Source organism: Elephas maximus, chromosome 13 (assembly GCF_024166365.1).
Source record: "Elephas maximus indicus isolate mEleMax1 chromosome 13, mEleMax1 primary haplotype, whole genome shotgun sequence".
NCBI lineage: Eukaryota > Metazoa > Chordata > Mammalia > Proboscidea > Elephantidae > Elephas > Elephas maximus.
This window is the reverse complement of record NC_064831.1, coordinates 89,986,926-90,007,302: the sequence shown is the minus strand read 5'-3', so window position 1 is coordinate 90,007,302 and position 20,377 is coordinate 89,986,926. Positions and strand designations below refer to the sequence as shown.

General features: G+C 44.9%; 1 protein-coding gene across 2 annotated transcripts in view; it reads left to right on the top strand.

Moving 5' to 3' along the window:
- IGF1R (insulin like growth factor 1 receptor) overlaps positions 1 to 20,377 on the top strand; it is a 356,840-nt gene that overhangs the window by 256,525 nt on the left and 79,938 nt on the right. For both annotated transcript variants that reach the window (XM_049906124.1, XM_049906123.1), the window contains exon 4: positions 17,824 to 18,136. In XM_049906124.1, coding sequence (XP_049762081.1) covers positions 17,824 to 18,136 — 313 coding nt within the window. The remainder of the gene's footprint in view (positions 1 to 17,823; positions 18,137 to 20,377) is intronic.

Below are 20,377 nucleotides of genomic sequence, written 5' to 3'. Positions count from 1 at the left end.
AGAGGATGTCCTGATATAAAATGAGAGGGTAGCAGGGAGGGCACCTACCCCAAGGCTGGTCAAGAGAGGCTCTCAGAGTTGAGGACAGCCAGGTTCAGCACTTCAGGCTGAGAAGGCAGGTCCCAGAAGGAGGAGTTGTAAGCCAGGCAGAGGGAAGAAACAGCAGGTGTGTAGGTCCAGAGTCAGGAAAAGGGTGTGCCTCCTTCAAGAAAGGGAAAGGAGGCAATGTGGTTGGAGCCATGGCCAGGCAAGCAGGAAGTGTGTGTGTATGCATGTGTGTGCGTGAAGGTCAGTAAGTTACCTCCCCCGTGTGTCCCCTGTGCAGCCTGGAGTACCCTGGATACAAATTCCCTGCTGTATCCTAGCACCCAGCAGGGCCTGCACCAGGGAATCACTGAGTGGATGTGTGAATGCATGTGACTTGCTACAGGCCCAGAGGGGGGAGTGGTGGGAGGGTGGTTGGCACACTGGACGTCCTTACTCCTGTCACCGAAGCCCTGAGTGATGGGGTCAGGATAAAGGAGTGCCCTCAGGCGCTGGCATCAGGGATTATTTCTGTGAAGCAACACCAGAAGGTTCTGGAAGGCAGAGGTGCAGGGAGATGGTCTGACAGTTTTCCAGCCTGCTGGCCATCCTTCTCATCTCCACAAGGAGGAGCTAGCCACGGGCTGCCTGTGGACAAAGGCAGTGGGTTCCCCTCGCCTCCCAAACAGCCTGCACTGTTCGTGGGTGCAACTCGGGGGTCTGGCCCCTGGATCCTGGAAGAGAGTGGATTCCATTGACCTTGAAAATCTTTAATAGCATATATTTTTACTCAACCCTCAAGAAGCTCTTGTGGAACTCCTAATTTTGAGTAGCTTCTGCCTAAACCTGTTAGCAGCAGCCAGTTAGAGCCCTTTGGATGGAATTCTGTAGCACCACCCATTTATTTGAGCGTTGAGGAATGTCTTTTCCAAACGTTGACATCACCACAGTGTTTACCCTTACCCTCTCCATCTCAGCCCAGTAATTAACAACAAGGGAGACCCTTCTTCGCCTATCTTTACTGGTTGTAGGGATTTTTCATTGTCATAGAGGAAGGAGCTCATATATATTTCATTGTAGTGGAGGGAAAGTCTTCATTTACTCCACTAAAAGTCAAATAAAGTTATTTAGGAGCAAATGGTACTGGGAGTTATTTGTTTGTTTTTTGAATCTCCAGGTGAAGTCTTCTGAAACAAGATTTTTTCCTTCACTAAAAGTAGTTTACTTCCTATTGAAAGTTTAGCTTTTATGTCTGTGAAAGCTTTCTTGGAAGGCTTTGGAAAGTATAAGCTACCCATAGGCTCAGCAAAACCCCTCAGTCTCTACCTGCATCATGGAGGCCCTTCAAAATAGAATATGACCTACAGGGAACCTTCGAATGCTGTTGTCTTGGGTAAGTTAGTGACCACCATGCACAGAATGAAGATTATTTAGGGCAAGTGGATTTAAGAACAGTACTGAGAAACTGGAATTAGAAAGCCAGGTTGATCTGAAATTTATAACATTTTGATTTGTTTGAGTGGAGATGGAATTTAAACTATTCTAGGATTTTGTCCTTTGGTTTTCTTTTCCTTTTTTTTTTTTTTTTCCTCAGCCACATAACCTTACCCCCAAAATGAAATCTTGCGTGGGTCTCTAATATAGGAAACTGATGAAAGGTAAGGCCCTCGGACTGCCCTTTACCTCGTTCCCAGCACATTCTGACCCGTAGGCCCCTGGGGCAGGGATTAGCTAGAGATCACGGGTCACAGAATGGACTGCTCATCTATTCTGTCCCATTTACAGCAGGACTAGAACCCCAGGACCTTAAATCCAGCCTGTTGTTGCTGTTACCTGCCGTGGAGTCGGCCCCCAACTCATGGCATCGTCTACAAAATGAATAAAACACTGCCTGGTCCAGCGCTATCCCTGTGACCAGTTGCAGTACAGACCGTTGTGATCCTTAGGGTCCTCGCTGGCTGATTTTTGAGAGTAGCTCTCCCAGCCTTTTTCCCTACTCTATCTCAGCCTGGGAGCTCCGCTGAAACCTGTTCAGCGTCACAGCAATACAAGGCACATTGGTCGGGAATTGAACTCATGTCTTCCACATGGAAGGAGAGAATTCTGCCACTGAACCACCATTGGTAGCTCAGGTTTACAGAGCACGTACCATAATACCAGGAGACGTACTCATTGCGTGTATATGCGCTGCCACGTTTCAGCTTGCACCTGTAGCACAGGTGGTGTTATTTATCACATACCTATACCAAGGAAGCAGAGTTCCTTTGCCACACAGCAGCCAGTGAGTGACAAAACTGAGATATAAACTTATTTTGCCTGACCCCACAGTCCAAGCTCTTCTCTAATCTTAAAACTGCCTGTTCTCTCATGCTCCGTCTCTTAAATGGAGAATGAACTTAAGCGTCTTAAGATCCTCAACACTGAATCTCCTGAAAACCAGTTGTGAAAAAGTAGACAGACAGACAAACATGACTTGGCCCCTTAAAAATGTGGTCAAGCTGGCACATAAATGGGCGTAGGCTGCTTCTAAATTGTTGCTTTAAATTCTGCCAGGATAGCTCTGGGGTGGTAGTTTTGTTTGCTTTCTAATATATCTTTGACACTATCTGTGTGCAAAAGGATGCTCTCATGTGCCATTGTGTCCCTCCTCACTGAGGGCAAGCCAGGGCTGTGAGGGAGCACACTAAGGGACGTGCACCTGGAAGGCAGGACTGCCCTGGCAGGAGGGGGAATAGCAATGCCAGAGGGCTGGTATATTCTAAAATAGAGTGTCTCTCAAAGACGTACGGACACATGTTATAGGTAACGTAAGACACAGCAGTGTTTTTTCCTATTCTTTGTGTTTTCATTGATACTTGTTTCAAAAATATTTCCCGTAAGATCAAGTTAAAGGGTTATCCCTAGATAAATAGGTTTGTATTCTTGACATCCCTCATCATCTAGTGTGAAGATAGAGGTGGGAAACCCCAAATTAAAGGAAACAAGATCGCTGCCTTCTTTCTCTTGACTGCTTTTGGTGTGTACCAATTTGCGGACTGTATCTGGAGTCCCCAGGTAGTGCAAAGGATGAACACATTTGAGTGTTAACCAAAAGGTTGGAAGTCTGAGTCTACCCAGACATGTCTTGGAAGAAAGGCCTGGCAATCTACTTTCCCCAAAATCAGCCATCAACTGTACTCTATGGAGTACAGTTCTACTTCGACACACATGGCGTTGCCATGCATGGGGTTACCTTGACGGCAGCTGGTTTGTATGCACCTAAAATGCAAAAGCCTACGCAGGGCCAAAGACGTGCACCCATTGAACCTCTGCTCCTGTACGCACCAGAAGACTTGAAGGTGATCCAGAATTTGAAAATATTGGATTGGGGTACTCTTATTTCTTTAAACACCTGGCTAATTTAATAAAAAGTGTTTACAGTTCGTTTTTTCTGGCAGTGGGTTTTCTATGTAGGTGGTAGAGATTTCCTGTAAGTTTTGCAGGTCCTGGGGCAAGGAGAGTTGCGATATGTACCCTCTGTGGTCATAGTAACATGAAGAGCAATTTCTTCATCACTGTTGGTACCACGTGTGTAGGTGGGTGCTAGATATTGCAGAAGGTGTCTTTTGAACCCCTAGACTAGTGCAGGTTCACTGGTTTGTTAATACAAATTAATAAGAATGATGTTTTTAGGAATTCTAAATATTGAGTCTTAGAGAAAGAGAATCTTTTCCCTAAATGTGGCTCCATAGGAATTGCTGTCTACAATACCTCGTGGATGAAACGGATATTTGGAGCATGACTGAGCTTATTAAGAGTCCTGGGGCACTTCGTCTGCTGGCTTTTAGAAATTTCAAAGGATGGGGCGGGGGAGGGAGCAATTGTGGGCATGTGATGTAGTGAGGGCAGGAGGATGGAAGTAACAGGTTCAAAACATATCCTCTGGGCTCCTGCCAGTGCCTGCGTGGGCTGAGAATGTTAATTTTGGAAGATAAGGTCTTGCCATCTGAGGAAGAGGAGAGAGTGGACTTGGGGGAAAGTTTAGCCTGCATTTCCTTAGACCAGAAGTATGGCGGAGGAAGGGGCAAACGCAATTGGGGAAAAATGCATTTAATGGGCAGTTTCTAAATTGGAAAATGGAAAAATAAATCCATTTCAAAATTTCCAACAGTATTAAAGGGGGCTGTTTTGAGTTGCTTATTGAAAGAGATCGTGCCTATTAAAGTTGGGAGCTGCAGCTCTTTGCCAGGGAGAAGAAGGGTTGGGGACATGGTAGTGTGACAAGAGCTCTGGGCTTTTAGGCTAGAGACCCGCGTGCTTGCCCTAGCGCTTTTGCCCGTGGTGTGACTTGCAGAGTCAACTCACTGGCTTCACTCTGGCTGCCAGCTGAAGACACCACCGGCTTCCAGTGCTGGGGTTGCTTTGAGCTCCAGAATGTGATGACTCCATCCTTTCGGCATTCGTCTCATTTCAAAGATGTGCCGCGGCTCAGCGATGAAGCAAGGCAGAATAAAGCAGCCCAGGCTGGGAGTGGGTGTGCAGCCCCCTCCCCATCCCCGGGCCTTAGATGAAAAGTCTGCTGGGTGAGGGGGACCAAGAAGCCTTGTCTCCTTCAGAGAACTCTGCTTAACAAGCGCTGCACAGTCTGGCTGGGGCTGCTGTTCACAAACGCTGACTTCAGCCTTCACCCTGGGTTTCAGGTCACTCTGATTGTTTGCAAAACATGTTATTTTTTTGTCACTTGCCAGTACTTGTTCTCCCTGTGAGTAAAACGCGAACACATCCTGAGAGACGCTGTGCGCTGGCGTGCAGTGCCGTGGCTTCCTCGTCCTGGCCTCCCAGGCTGTTTGCTGCATGGGGATGCTCTGTGAATGCCGGAGACCATGGCTGTTTTGACAGAAGAGTTGAATTTCAAGGAAGTTGCTACATAGCTTATTCTTTTGCAGAAGAAAAACAAAAAAAAGATAATGTGAAGGTTTTCAGATCCTTGTTTTCAGGTTACTCAAGGTTAGGATTTTGGATACAATTTTCAAAGAAGGGATTTATGCTTGAGGTCCTCCCTCCCCACTCCCCTTTTCTTAAAATGACCTGGCTGGCCTTTGTTGGACAGTGTTCAGGGAAAAGGTTAAGAATTTGATTGGGGAAGCACAACCATGTGTTCTAAAAGTTGCTGTCCCCGGCTGCTTTCACTTAGCAATTTACCTTACACGCTCTCATGGTACATCGACCATGTGGTTCATGGGCGCGATCTTGGGCGTATCCGTGTTATGGGGCCCCATTTTATATTTATGCACTTTTTGTGCAAATTACTTCTGTCTTCAGGCCAAGGATGGAATGAAAGCATGATCTGTGGATATGGTTTCCAAGCTTGGGGTCTCGTTTATGCTTTGTCTTCTACAGCTGCTCCTGCCAGTTTTTAATTAAGTTATTCCTGAGTGTCAAGTTCTTGTCTCTCAAAGCATCTTCCTTTGAACCCAGAAAATCAGGCTGTATTATCTATCAGGAAATGTTTGGTAGGCAATTAAGTGAATGTGGGGTGGGGTGAGGGCTGCTCAAACTGGAAGGGAAAAAGACCCCCCTCTTCCACATCTCCCAGTACCATGTCGAGGCCGACCTTCAGTCGGCACAGAGGGGCTAGGTAACATGCAGGGTTACAGGGCAACTGTGAGGGTTGGTGACACGCTTCACACCACACGGACCTGATGGGAAAGCCCTTAAACCTCCCATTCTACCTCTCAGGGGAACAGTAGCTTTCTCATACTTTGCTTCAATTTCCGAATAATGTTGGGCGGGCCTGCAGCAGTATAATTCACCTTATAATTTGGATAATGCTCTGGGAGAACCCTAAAACTGGAAAATCATACTAGATTTTTGATGGTTCAGAGATCAAATAAAAATTTACTGTCAAACGTTTCCTAATTAACTTGAAAAAACAGAAGGTGCCCATGAGCCCACCTCCAGCGTTTGGGACCTGACAGCTACTGAGGATCTGTGTATTTACAACTGAAGCACACACTTCCAGCTGCTACTTCTCTGATGCCTGTGTTGGCTCTTCAGGTGGTCAGTTAAACCCAACTATACCTGTCATTTAAAGGAGCCCTGGTGGCACAGTGGCTCAGGCAATCAACTGCTAACCAAATGAACCGAAAGGTCAACAGTTAGAAACCACCAGCGGCTCCACGGGAGAAAGATGTGGCAGTCTGCTTTTGTAGAGGTTTACAGCCTTGGAAACCCTATGAGGTCGCTGTGAATCTGCATCAACTCAGCGGCAGTGGGTTCATACCTGTCATTTACAACAGTCAGTCAGCCAGTACCTCAGCAAATGTCGGTGGGTCGTTAGTTGCTGTCGAATCAACTCGTGGCAACCCCATGTGTGCCGAGTACATAGGGTTGTCAAGGCTGTGACCTGTCAGAAACAGATTACCAGGCCTGTCTTCTGAGGCGCCTCTGGGTAAGTTCAAGCTGCCAACCTTTCAGTTACTAGTTGAGTGTTTAACTATTTGCGCCACCCAGGAAGCTACCACCTCATCTGTTGGGAGCAGGGGAGGTCGGTGGGAGGAAAAGGCTTAAATTTTGAAATCCTTTAGTCAGCCTTTCCCAAATATAGAGTTGGGGTGCCTTCCCCTAGGTCAAAACGAGGAAACGATCGTGTCCAGCATGGTTGGGTTGGTAGTGCCAAGATAGGATTTTTAGCACTTTTTAACATATCCTGGCAAGGTCGATACATTCTTATAAAGTGGACTGCCCTACCTACCACTGCCACTGCCTCCACCACCCACAAAAATAAAAGTGAAGCAAAACAAGATACGAACCAATCGGATTCTACAGAATTGGCAGGAAAGTGTTTTTTGTTGTTTAAATACTAGACTTTACGAAGACATTCCAATGATGATGGTTCTACCCATGTATGTTTTTCTGAAGTACATTTGAATCATCAGATAGTTTAAATATAAATTGCAGGCATTGTTCTGTGTAGCTGTTCTGTGGTCCCATTCTCTAAAAACCGGTTCTCATAAGATTTGTGTGGTCATTCTGTTAACCAGAATGTGCGATTCTCTGGAACACCCCATTCTCCCAGCCATCCTGGGTAACAGAGTTTACTGTACTTTAAACGTCTGGCTGATGTTTCGTGGTTTTTACACAGTAGTAAAAGTGCTTTCACTTCAGGAGATGGAGCAATCAGATATGATAATGGAAAAGAACGATGTGCATTCTAGTATGAGATATGCTCTAAAATAAATGTTTACAAGTCCAAAAGTATGTCATCAGGAAGTAACAAAAGCAAAGGAGAGAAGACGCTGGAAAATAATAAGTGAACAGGCTTTTAAAGGTGACTGAGCCAGGCTCTCTGGGTTTAGTTAATTACCCCCGCCCCCCCAAAAAAAGAAAGAAAAGAACCTCTAAAGCATTTTTTCTGAAGCTACAACACTATGTATAAAAAGCATATACTTCTTTAAGAGTCCAAACAAATTTAAATGCACAGTCAAAATTTAAGATCCCAAGAAGAAAATGGCCCAGAGGTGGTTAAGAGGTGATACACGTGGCCAAGAAATCCAGGAAAGGAGCGTCTAACCTCAGCGGTGGCCACAGAATTAAGAGGTGATACGTCTTTACCCTTTGGACATTAGCAAAGGCAGATAAGCAGGGGTACGAGCCATTTTTTCCTTCCTTTTACAGAGATTTGACACTCTTAGGGCTGTATCAAAGCCTGTACTATATAGTGTCTAGAAGCATTTTTCAAAAGAGGGATTCCGAAAGTGTTTTCATAAAACCGTGAGGTCATGGAATAGGTGCGTATCTTCCTAAAGAGGCAGCTTTGGGGGAGCTGTTTTTATACGCATATTCAGCACCTGTGAAGACGCTTCCTGTTCATGATGCAGATATGTGTACAGGTGTACGCATAAAATCTAAAGTCCATAAAAAATTCCATAGGTACTGTCAAAAGCTGCCCTCTCAGACATCTTGTGCATTTGCCACCGTTTGCTGGTAAACGATTCTGCTGTTGGTAATAAAACGTTCTCACTGTATGCTGTTGTATGAACAGGAGTTTTCCTACACGTGCTATGTTCCGTGAAGTCATCTAAATTATTTTCAGTTGCCGCCGAGTAGATTCTGACTCATGGCCACCCCACGTGTCAGAGTAGAACTGTGCTCCATAGGGTTTTCAATGGCTGATTTTTTGGAAGTAGATCGATCACCAGACTCTTCTTGTGAGTCACCTCTGGGTAGACTTGAACCAACTTTTCAGTTAGCAGCTGAGCACGTTAACCATTTGCATCACCCAGAGGCTCCCATTTAAATGAAGCTGATGTAAACGCTTGTGTGAGTGGAGAAGCGTTTTGTATGGGTATGGTGAAGCATTGCATCTTTTTGGAGTAGCAGTTTCTACCCAGATAAAATTGAGAAGGTGATGTGTGTAGCCACAGTTGTAGGGCATTGAGCTTTGAATGGATGTGTGCAGTGGACAATGTGTCAAGTGCATTAATAACTTTGGTTAATGCCAGTCAGGCAAGTAATTGCCCAGAAATGGGCGCTAACGTCAGTTCTGAGAGATGCTGCTAAAGCCACCAAAGCTGGAGGCCTCTCCTTCTGCATTTGGCCTCCACTCGGACAAAACAGCCCCCAGTTAGTCCCTATGGGATACAGGCCTGCCTTGTTAGGAAATCAGCAACATTTAGGGGCACACAATACCTTACATAACTCTGTGTACAGTAAGAGAGCGGAGCTTGGGCTGTAAGCACGAACAACCAGACAAGTTATAAATATAGAGTACTCTCTCAATTCCACTTTAGTTAGTCATGGAGGGACAGTGTGAGTTTTATAAACTTATAAGGAATATACAAACAGTTCCAAATTTAAAATAACTTGGAATAATTTTTAAGTGTGTGAAAAGATTGTTTTCCACTTTGCCTGTTTGAGCATCTGTGACAGGCAATACTAAGTGATTGGTGTCTTCATATGCGCATGTCTGTTGGTCACAGCGCTGGGGGGGGAGAATTTCAGAAGAGTCACTCATTCTGCAATTATTTTTCTCTTCTGTTTTGAGTCTCTGGGTGGTACAAACAGTAAAAGTGCTTGGCTGCTAATGGAAAGGCTGGAAGTTCAAGGCCCCCCAGAGGTACCTGGGAAGAAATGCCTGGCTGTCTGCTTCTGGAAAATCAGCCGTTGAAAACCCTGTGAGGCACAGTGACACTCATGAGATTGCCATGAGTCGGAGTCAACTCAACAGCAACTGGGTTTTCTTTTTTGAGAAAGACTGTAAGAGAGGTGAAGGAGAGGGGTGCGTTGTGTGTAAGGGAGACTGTTGTGTCTGAGACACTGTGTGTGTTCACATGTGGAAGAAACCCACCTCGCACTGGCCTCACCACAGCTGGTTGGAGCGGCGCAGATCCTGCCTGGACACCCAGAATGTTTGCCACCCTTGCCCTCCATCTTTAAACTTGTCTGCCTTTCTGGAGGGGACAGGAAAGCTGGTAACAGGGAACCCAAGGTCGAGAGGGGAGAGTGTCAACATGGCATGGGGTTGGCAACCAATGTCACAAAACAGTATGTGTATTAATTGTTTAACGAGAAACTAATTTGTTCTGTAAGCCTTCATCTGAAGTACAGTTTACAAAAAAAGCTGTCCGGCTTTCCCAAATCTGTCTGTAAGCTTTGAATATGAGTTTTAGAAGAAAGAATTTGTTGGACAACTTTCAAGTATGTTAGGATACTTTTTCTTTATGAAAGAATAGTCTGTAGATAGCACAGGAGTGGGAGGTCAGATTCTTCCCCTTCCATAATACCTGACTTCATTCATTCTCTTTTCCACTCACTTCCTTCGGTGCTGCAGTTTTTAGCTGTTGCAGGATTAAAGAATTAGAGAAAAAAATCAAAAAGCTAATGTCTTCCGAAGCTGAATGCCACACTTGAGCCCTAAAACGTACATATGCCACCTAAAGTAAGTCCACCACATTTTACTGGCACCTTAGTTTGTCAGGCCTTTATATATAGATCAGGGTCATTGGCATACTGTACCCTCCACCACGGGAGCAGACAACATGCAGCCACAGAGCACAGAAAAGCTGCACAGAATCAGTGACTTTTCCATAAGGTCACCGTTCCTCATTTTTTTCTTTATACCAAAACAATAGCAGCCTTCAGTCAATTCGATAAAGCTTTCAAGTCCATTTCTTCCCGTTGAATAAATCAGAATGTGACTAGATTCTAGGGTCCAAATGGGCCTCTCCGCCAACTTCCAACTCACGTCCCTTTGACTTCACTACACAATAAGAGAAGGGATACAGGGTTAATTTTGCCACCTGTGGATCACGAAAGTCAACATTTATGAGGGAAGATAAAAAAAAAAAAAGAATGAAGTCTGGATATATACACAACTGGATGAACCTTGAAAACTTTATGCTCAGTGAAAGAAGTGAGACACGAAAGGCCACCTGCTGTGTGGCTCCATTTATACGAAATGTCTAGAATAGAGACAGAGACAGAAAGTAGCTTAGAGGTTGCCTAGGACTGGGAGTGACTGCTGATGGAATCGGGATCTCTTCTGTGGTGATGTTTGTACAAACCGTGAGTATGCCGAAAGCCTTCAAATTGTGCACTCTCAATGGGTGGCTTGTGTGGTACGTAAATCCTATCTAAGTAAAGACTGTTAGAACAAAAAATTATGAAGGAAGAAAAAGATTTCATAACCCAAAGCATCCTAAACCAACAGCTCAGCTGGAGAAGGACTTCTGAACTGCCTTTTGTTCCTCACTTGGCCTTTGGTGTTAATTGTCGTTTCCTGCATTTTATCTTTGGATTGATGGCTTCCTTTTGTTTATGCTTACTGAGTAATTCCGGAAATCTTTATTTAGTAATGATACTATGTGTGACTTCCTTCCCTCTAGTTTCTTGGTTGCCGTTTTGAGGGGTTTGTTCTTGTTTTCTGAATATTCTGGCCAGCTTTGTTTTTTGGTTCCTAAGACACAAATGATCCGATGGGCATTGTTAGAAAGCAGTTAATTTATTTTGCTTATTAATGAAATGTTCACAGCTGCATACTCAACTTCTTGGCTCACCTTTATGCTAGACAGTGAGCGTCTGCTTGGACCTCGGGTATCTCCAGGAGCCTTGATTGTATTTGTTTGTATACCAGACCCAGGAGAGGGTACACAATGAGGCTGCTGCTTCTCTGTGTCTGAGCTCTTGGTCTTGCTGAACCATATGAATTGCTGAAGGGGATGAACTCTTGGTATCTAATCTCATTAGACTTGTTTGGGTGGAACTGGTCCTCTGGGTCATCAAGTCTCTTTGGGCCTTGGTGGCTGGTTTCCTGATAGCACTTTCACTGGTCGTTTATACATCATTACATTTGCCCTACGGAATGAGCCGTAACTAAGTGCCGTACCCGAGAAGGGCTGCCTCTTCAATCTTGAAATTTAGCAGTGCAGTTAAACCTGCCAAGACTGAGCTTTGCAGGTTTGTGCTGGGAAAATGCCCTTGAGGGTTCCGCTTGCTATAACTGAGGAAGTAAAGAAGGTTCAAGGGGCACGTACATATTACGTCCTTCATATAACCTGGGACTTGACCCTTTTCCAGAGTGTCATGTTTCATGGGTTTTGTCCTTCAGACTGAATGATACGCCAGGAAAAAGAGGTGCTAGGACTTGTGATTTATTTCTTCCTGGCAGATATGCATGCTTAAAAAGAAAAGCAACATGGGAGGAGATCCGACAGCCCCTTCCTTTCAGACAGCAGAGATGGCTGAAACAGCCGCCATCTTGGAACAGCGTGGGCGAATCGGGTGTGATAGGCAGGCAGAGCTGGAAGCCCCTTCCCCTGGAAAGCCATCCTGATTACCTTTTGCTGGGCCCTCTGGAATTTCACTGCTCAGCCTAAGTGGGGGTAAGCCTTGTGAAGGCTGAGTTCTCTACCTGCCATGTCTTCAGGATGTAGTCTAAGGGTTGGTGACAAGGCTGATGGATTTAATGGTCAGAAGGAGCATTTCTAGTTGTCTTACAGTAGACAAGTGTGCTCTCGAGAGCCTCCAAGAATGTCCACAGCATGGGTGGACTTCTGGGTGTACTGGGGGGACCCCAGTGAGTCAACTGACCCTTCTCTCCTCCGTTTTCTCTCCCCAAAGTATCTGCTGGAGTCAACTCTTTTTGCAAGGCAAGAGAACCACAACATTTCTCTGGACAAGGTGTCTCCCTGGTGCACTTTGGAGTTGAAGCTCACCCCCCTGGACTTAGAGCAGTTAACTTTATGTGCAGTAAAACCCAACACACCAAATCTGTTGCTGCTGAGTCGATTTTGACTCATAGCGACCCTATAGGATAGAGTAGAGCTTCCCCCTAGGGTTTCCAAGGATCTGCTGGTAGATTTGAACTGCCAACCTTTTGGTTGGCAGCCATAACTCTTACCCACTGTGCTGCCAGGGCTCCTTATGTACAATGATACATGCCTTTTAGGAAGGTCACCACTTTCTTTGAGAATACCGGTGCTTCACTTCAGGTAAGCTCAGGAATAACTATGATGTCACTCAACTAGGTTGTATTTTGATTCAGAAGGTTTACCTTACTTAAACATGCAAATAAATTAGCTCTGTCCTTTAGAGATTATTTGGGATACACAAAATAAAGAGAAAAGAACATTTGCCATCAAGTAGATTATGCTTCATGGCGATCCCACGTGTGTCAGAGTAGAACTGTGCTCTGTAGGATTTTCACTGGCTGATTTGTCAAAAGTAGATTGCCAGGCCTTTCTTTCAAGGTGCCTCTGAGTGGGTTCAGACTGCCAACGTTTTGCCTAGTAGCCGAGAGCTTAAAAAGTTGTTTGAACTTTTTGAAACTGTGTGGCTAAGTGACCCCTCTCGGTCTTTTTGTTCCTTGTGAAGAGGCGGGTTCTTCCCTTTGCTCTTCCAGCAGAGTACTTTATTAGCATGGATCTTTAAAAGTGGTTTCTCTGAGGAAAAAAAACTTAGAAGAACTTACTGGCAAGAACGAAAGCAAATTTTTAAAAATCCTAGAAGGAATTTAATAAATACAAGGACTACGGGAAAGGAGAGAATTAAAGGCTGATGTGTGTGACTTTTTTTCCTCTCTCCAAACTGAAGAAAATGAGTTTTTAAAAGCAGTGCCTCATTTTTATGTGATTGCAACCCTTTTAGTGGTCGATGGGGGACATGTTAGCTTTTCCAACAGTTTAGATGTGCTTTTGTTTTTATTGCTAGTCATTGTAAGAATTCCAGCAGAATAGAAAGAGCTTGTAGGCAAAATCAAGTTCCTTTTTACCTCGGAATCTTTGTTAGTGTGTAGCAGCTTCAGTTTTCCTCTTGTCTTATTTTTAAAGGCAGTACTGCCTTCAATCACTCTAGGGCTGCCCCTCGTTCACGGAAGCAGGGAAGGGGTTCCCTTCCCTTCCCCCGCAGTGCCGTCATCGGAAATTTGGTTGCTATGCTGAATTTTAAGTTTTGGCACTCATGTTCGGCAGCCATTCATCTGCTGGCGAGACACACTGCCCGGGGCTTTTCAAGAAATCCCTTAATAGTCCTGAACACTAATAATATTTATATACATTGAGATGAGACAGAATTTACAGCAGGCTTCTGGGGTTGGCTCCAGGACTCCCTAATCCCAAACTTCCTCATGCACCCCTGTCTGCTGCATCCCAGAATCCTCTCAGGCTCCTGCCTCAGCAAGGTGGGCCCCGGCTCCCCTGCTGCAGCTGCCTCCTCTTGATGAAGTGTTTGCTTTAGTAAACAAATCACTCCTCTCGCTGCTCTTCTCGCCCTCTCCCCTGGTGTACCCCCTTTTTGTCCCCCATGGGTGTTTGCTGTGTGTCGGTGCCTAGTTTGCATCGTGTAACATACAGGACCCCTTTATCTGTGGTGTCTGTAAGAGGAATTGTTCTGTCTATAAAGAAAATGATGTTACCTAATTTAAGCCTGAAGGCGGCGGTGGGTCAGTGGTCGAATTCTCGTCTTCCACACGGGAGACCCAGGTCCCGTTTCCGGCCAGTGCGCCTCATGTTCAGCCACCGCCCATCCATCAGTGGAGTCTTTCGTGTTGCTGTGATGCTAAACAGGTTTCAGGGGAACTTTCAGACCAAGAAGAACTAAGAAGAAATACCTGGTCATCTCCTTCTGAAAATCAACCAGTGAAGACTCTGTGGGTCACAATGGTCTAGTCTGTCACCAATCATGGGGATGGCCCAGGACCAGGCAGCGTTTTGTTCCTTTGTGTGTGGGGTCGCCATGAGTTGGAGGCTAACTTGACGGCAGCTAACTACAAGGATTTAAGCTTTAGTGGTATTCCTTCACAAATAGCCCCCACCACTGAAATAAAACCCTATGTCCCTGCCCTGTGTATTGGTTGGGGCATGAGCTGATGGCCATGCATCTCCGTTTAAACACCCCTTTGAGGGTCTAAATGGGATCACTGCCCTCCTCCCGATTATAGGTATGTTTGAGCCTGTTGCAGCCACTGCGTCAGTCCATCTCATTGAAGGTTTTCTTTTCTCTGACCCTTTACTTTACCAAGCATGATGTCCTCCAGAAATCGGCCCCTCCTGATAACATGTCCAAAGTATGTGAGACAAAGTCTTGCTATCCTCTCTTCTAAGGAGCATCCTGAATATACTTCCTCCGAGACAGATTTGTTCATTCTTCTGGCAATCCGTGGTATATTCAGCATTCTTTACCAGCACCATAATTCAAAATGTGTCAGTTCTTCTTTGGTCTTCCTTGTTCGTGGTCCAGTTTTCACATGCATGTAAGGCAGCTGAAAAGACCATGGCTTGGGTCAGACCCACCTTAGTCATGAAAATGACATCTTTGCTTTCTAAGATTTTAAAGCGGTCTTTTGTAACAAATGTGTCCTTTATGAGTAGATTAGTTTTGGGAAATAGCGAGAAGTGGTTTGTTCTGGTGAACAGAATCAATTAATAGGATGAGGATGTGATATAAACCCAAAAGAATGGTTTTCTTCTTGGCTTATACATACCTGTGAAGATGTGTCTTAGTTGGGATTGGTTCAGTGACATGTAACAAGTAACTGTCATTTAAAGAAGAGAAGTTTATTTCTCTCACACGCAAACAAGTCTGGAAGTAAGCAGCTCAGGGTTGTCCTTGGTGGCCCCACAGTCATGAGGGACCCAAGCTCCTTTTATCATGCTCCACCATTCTTATTGTGCTGCCTTATGGTCTAAGGTAGCTGCTTGAGCTCCAGACATTACTCCTACTTTCAAGCCAGCAAGAAAGAGGAAGGGCATGCTTTTCTATTTTAAAGAGCCGTCTAGAGAGTTCCATGCAAAAAGTTTGCTTATATCTCATTGGCCAGAACTTCAGTCACATGGCCACTTCTAGCTACAAGGGAGGCTAGGAGATGTAATATCTAGGTGGATGGCAATATAATATGTCTCACCAAAAATCAAGGTTATGTTACTTAAAAAGAATAAATAATAAAGACAATCTCTTGTCTCCGTCAAAGAATAATTTCAAAGGAGAAAGTTGCAGAATGTTGTCGAGCTGTCATTATCATGAGATTGTTCTCTTCCAAGATGACACCGTCTATCGAATGTCCACCCTCTGATATCTGTGTTTAAACTCACCTGCTTACAGTGAAGCAGGGATTCTTGGACACAGCTAGTGGGAGCGTAAGTTGGTGCAAATGTTCCAGAGGACAGTTGGTCCTGCAAGAATCAGCTCTGGAAATTTATCCTGATGAAATAATTAAGGATGCTCCTGAAGAGTGCAGTCCTGATGTAACAATGAAAAGTTGGGGGTAGAGGAAGTGGTTAAGAGTAGGAGACTGGCTCTAATTGAGGATGTATTGGACAATGGGACGCAAAGCAGCTGTTAAATGATAGTGGGATTCACAACATATTCAAAGCAAAAAGAAGGAAAAGGCTTTCAGAATGACCTGACCCTTTTTTGTGGATACTTATATTTACACAGGCTTGCACATGCATGGGGAAGGGACTTGGGAGGGTCCACACGAAGTTATTGATGAGAGGCCATTTCTGGTCAGGTAGCCTGCGTATTCTTTATATCCTCGTCCTACTGGCGATGGTTTTTTTTACTGGTGATCTCTGATTTTTTTCGAGCAGGTATCTTTAAGAAAAAGCAATAGTAGAATCTTCACTAAGTAATGCATATTAGAGTCAAAGTATACATATTTAAATAATTCTGTGTTGTTTTCCAACTCAGAAAATGTACGAAATGTATAATGCAAGCCAGATCACATGTTTTGTTAATTTGTGCTTTATTTGTGTGGAAGGCCAACAGCCCATACAGTGTGATCATTAAAGCATTGTGATGAAAATAGATGCCAGCTCATCTGACCGGGAGATGAATTGTGGCTCTGTCATTATAAGATACTGCTTTCACTTAACTTTAGCAGGAGGGGCTCAGAGGAGAGGGCTTCTAATGTCATGTGGTTCTCGTGGCTTATAGACAACTGGACCCACCCACTTTCTTTCTTTTTGGGAACCAGGTTGAATAAAATAAAAATGCAAGCATGTTCGTTTTCCCTGCATGAGGAAAAATAACTTCTCTTCCCTTTAAAAAAATTTTTTTTAATTAATTTTTATTGTGCTTTAAGTGAAAATTTACAAATCAGGTCAGCCTCTCGTACAAAAATTTATATGCACTTTGCTCCCACCAAAAACACCTTGCTATACGCTCCTAATTGCTCTCCCTCTAATGAGATAGCACAGTTCTTCCCTCCACTCTCTCTGCTCATGTCCATTTGGGTAGCTTCTGGCCCCCTCTGTCCTCTCATCTCCCCTCCGGACAGGAGATGCCAGCATAGTCTCATGTGTCCACTTGATCCAAGAACCTTGTTCTTCACCAGTATCATTTTCCATCCCCTATTCCAGTCCAATCCCTGTCTGAAGAGTTAGCTTTGGGATTGGTCCCTGTCTTGGGCTAACAGAAGGTCTGGGGACCATGGCCTCCGGGGTCCCTCCAGTCCCAGTCTGACCATTAAGTCTGGTCTTTTTATGAGAATTTGGGGTCTGTATCCCACTGCTCTCCTGCTCCCCCAGGGTTTCTCTGTTGAGTTACCTGTCAGGGCAGTCATTGGTTGTGGCCAGGCACCATCTAGCTCTTCTGGTCTCAGGCCACCCACTTTCTTGTACTAAAAGAATAACCATCAGGTATGGTAACGTCTCCGTGATAATACATTAGGATATATAAAGAAGTTGGTAGTTAATATCATTGCTTGTTTCTCATTGGGTGAAAACCTTTGGTACGTTACCACAAGCAGACACAAATTCTGTAAAACCGTTTTATAGGCCCTAGAACCGTATTCTCTTTACTATATTGTAGTTTCATCGTTCTTAAAATAAAGCAGAATTTCTGCATACTAAAGCTTATGAAGAGATTTCAGTAAGGAACATGTTTGAGATGCAGAATGAGAAAAGCATTATATGCTTTTTGAAAAGTAATAATAAACCATTGTTCATGTAAGACTTACACATTATCACCTATTTCTCAAGCAACCCGCTAATGTGAACATGATTACCCCCATTTTAAAGACAAGAAAAGAGAGAATCAAGGTCAAAGAAGCAAATAACTTGTCCCAGGCCAAAGAATGAATAAGTGGAAGAGCCTGGACTTTAAACCCTGGCCTTCTGACTCGGCATAGGGTCTGTGGTACTGTCATCATCAAGTCTAAGAGGAATGAAGGGCACAGGGATTGTCCTTTTGGGATTGCAAGGAGTTGTTGGTTTTTCTTTGTATGTTCAACGGAGCAATCTGGTGCTGGTGATAGTGAAGACCCAGAACCTGCTGGGCGGCCTGGGAACCCTGCCAGTCTAACCGTCTCCCCTCTGTCCCCAGTGTGCCCGAGTGCCTGCGGAAAGCGAGCGTGCACCGAGAACAATGAGTGCTGCCACGCCGAGTGCCTGGGCAGCTGCAGCGCACCCGACAACGCCACGGCCTGCGTCGCCTGCCGCCACTACTACTACGCAGGCATCTGCGTGCCCACCTGCCCACCCAACACCTACAAGTTTGAGGGCTGGCGCTGCGTGGACCGGGACTTCTGCGCCAACATCCCCAATGCTGAGAGCAACGACGCCGAGGGCTTCGTCATCCACGATGGGGAGTGCATGCAGGAGTGCCCATCGGGGTTCATCCGGAACGGGACCCAGAGGTCAGTCACCGGGGCTGCAGACGGCTTCCCCGCCAGCAGTCACCTGTCCTGGTCATTCTGGTGACTCCAGTTCTGTCTGGGTGGGACCATCAGGAGGTAATGGCTGGTGGGTCCTTTTGAGAGGGCTAGCATAGCTGGTAGTTCAGTGGTGGAATTCTCGCCTTTGATGCAGGAGACCCAGGTTCGATTCCCAGGCAGTGTACTTCATGCAGAGCCATCACCCATCTGTCAGTGACAGTTTGTGTGTTGTCAGAATGCTCGATGCTGAACTGATTCCAGGGGAACATTCAGACTAAGATGGACTAGAAAGAAAGGCCTGGAGATCTCTTTCTGAAAATCAGCCATCAGAAACACCTATGGAGTATAATTTTATTCTGACACACATGGGGTCTCTGTGTGTCACAATCAACTCTGTGGCCAAAAAAAAAAGAAAAGAACTCACTGTGGAAGCAAAAGAAGCAGAGGTTTGGGGTTGCTGTGTCTCTCTTCTAGAGCAGAGCAGAGCAAAGAACTTTTAAGAAAGGTTAGTTCAGCCACAAGGGGACAGATGTCTCCTTTATGACCAGCACCTTGGGACCCTCATGTTTTGGGCTCTTCAAAATAAAACTGTTCCCGAATATAAAATACCATTAGACAAGCACACATGAATTTTGAATATGATATGGGACTTACCTGACTTTTGCTGCAGTCTGTTTCAGGTAAGTCTTTATAAAAGGGGCTTTGTTTCTGGTGTAATCTTGGAAAATGTTGCTCCTGCCACAGGCTTACCTTCAAATCTGCCATCAAAGATAAAACTCACTGTTGTGTACAATATTACATATACAACAGGAGTCCCCAGGTGGTGCAGGCGGTTAAGTGCTCAGCTACTAGCTGAAAGGTTGGTGCCACCTAGAGACACCTCAGAAGACAGGCCTGGCAAACTTCTTCTGAAAGGTCACGGCCTTGAAAACCGCATGGTGGTTCTGCTCTGCACACAGGGTCACCAACAACAAGATATGCAGCGGCTTTCTGCCTGTTAAAATTTCCGTAACTATTATGACAGAAAAATAATTAAATACTTTAAAATGATAGATTAGCCAAGGATTCCAGTGAGCTGTCAAGTATACATACCCAAAAAAGTGTACCACGTTTTATTCTGTTGGTGGCCTTAAAACAAAAAGGTCTTTACCACTGCACACCTTGGGCCCCGTGGTGGTGTCTGGAACTGAGTCAAGGCTCGGCCACATTCAGATGTTGTATTCCTCCTGAGAGTGGGATGGGGACAGGGTAGCTGGTCCATGAACTTGGTGTGATAGTGTCTTTCTCCTGTGGGTCCGTTTCCTCTGATGTTTGGAGGCGTTCAGTCCTCAGAGTCGTGGGCAGAGTGGAAACGCTGCGCGTTTGGACAGTGCTCTGTTGTTCCTTCTGTGATGGTGCTGCCCTCAAAGAATTGAGCCATTTTCTTCCAGCCCATTCTTGGAGTCTGTTCTAAGCTATAGATCTACCTTTCCTGTTTTAAAATACAGCACCATCAGGGAGTAATCCCTGTCTCAGCCTTTAAGGCCTATTTGATACTTCTTTATTTATTTGTTTATACTATTCATGCCCTCTCTGTTCCTGGATGGATTTGAGGAAGCCTAATTTATAAACATGTAATCAGAGGCCTTCCTTAGAAAAACGCTTAAGTGCTAGATTATTCCTAGACACTTTAAGAAAGGTGGCTTGGTTTAAAAATTGTATATTAAAAATTGGTGGGAGGAGTCTAAACCTACACATACCTTAAAACCCAGCTATTTCACTTCTGTGCTGGTGGTTCAGTGATAGAATTCTCACCTTACATGTGGAAGACCCAAGTTCGATTCCTGGCCAGTGTACCTCGTGCACGGCTATTACCCATCTGTCAGTGGAATTTGCATGAAAACTTGCAAATCATGTACAAAAATCTGTACATGATTGTTCATAGTGGCTTATTTATAATACCCCCAAACTGGAAGCAATTCAGATGTCCTACAATGGGTAAATGATTAAACAAAACCTGGTTGCAGAAAAATAGGGTAGAGATGGAGTCTGACTTCCTCTCTCTTCACAAGGGGGAAAGAGAATTAAGGTCAACAGCCCCCAAGGCTGATTCCTGTGAGGCGGAGGTCAGACATGCCTCCTCTCTCCACCATCTTTACCATTTCTGACACCAACTGTCCCTGCCACAGCACTCCCTGCTTCTTTGCTGGGTTTGATAACCTGGCCACCCACAACTAATAGACA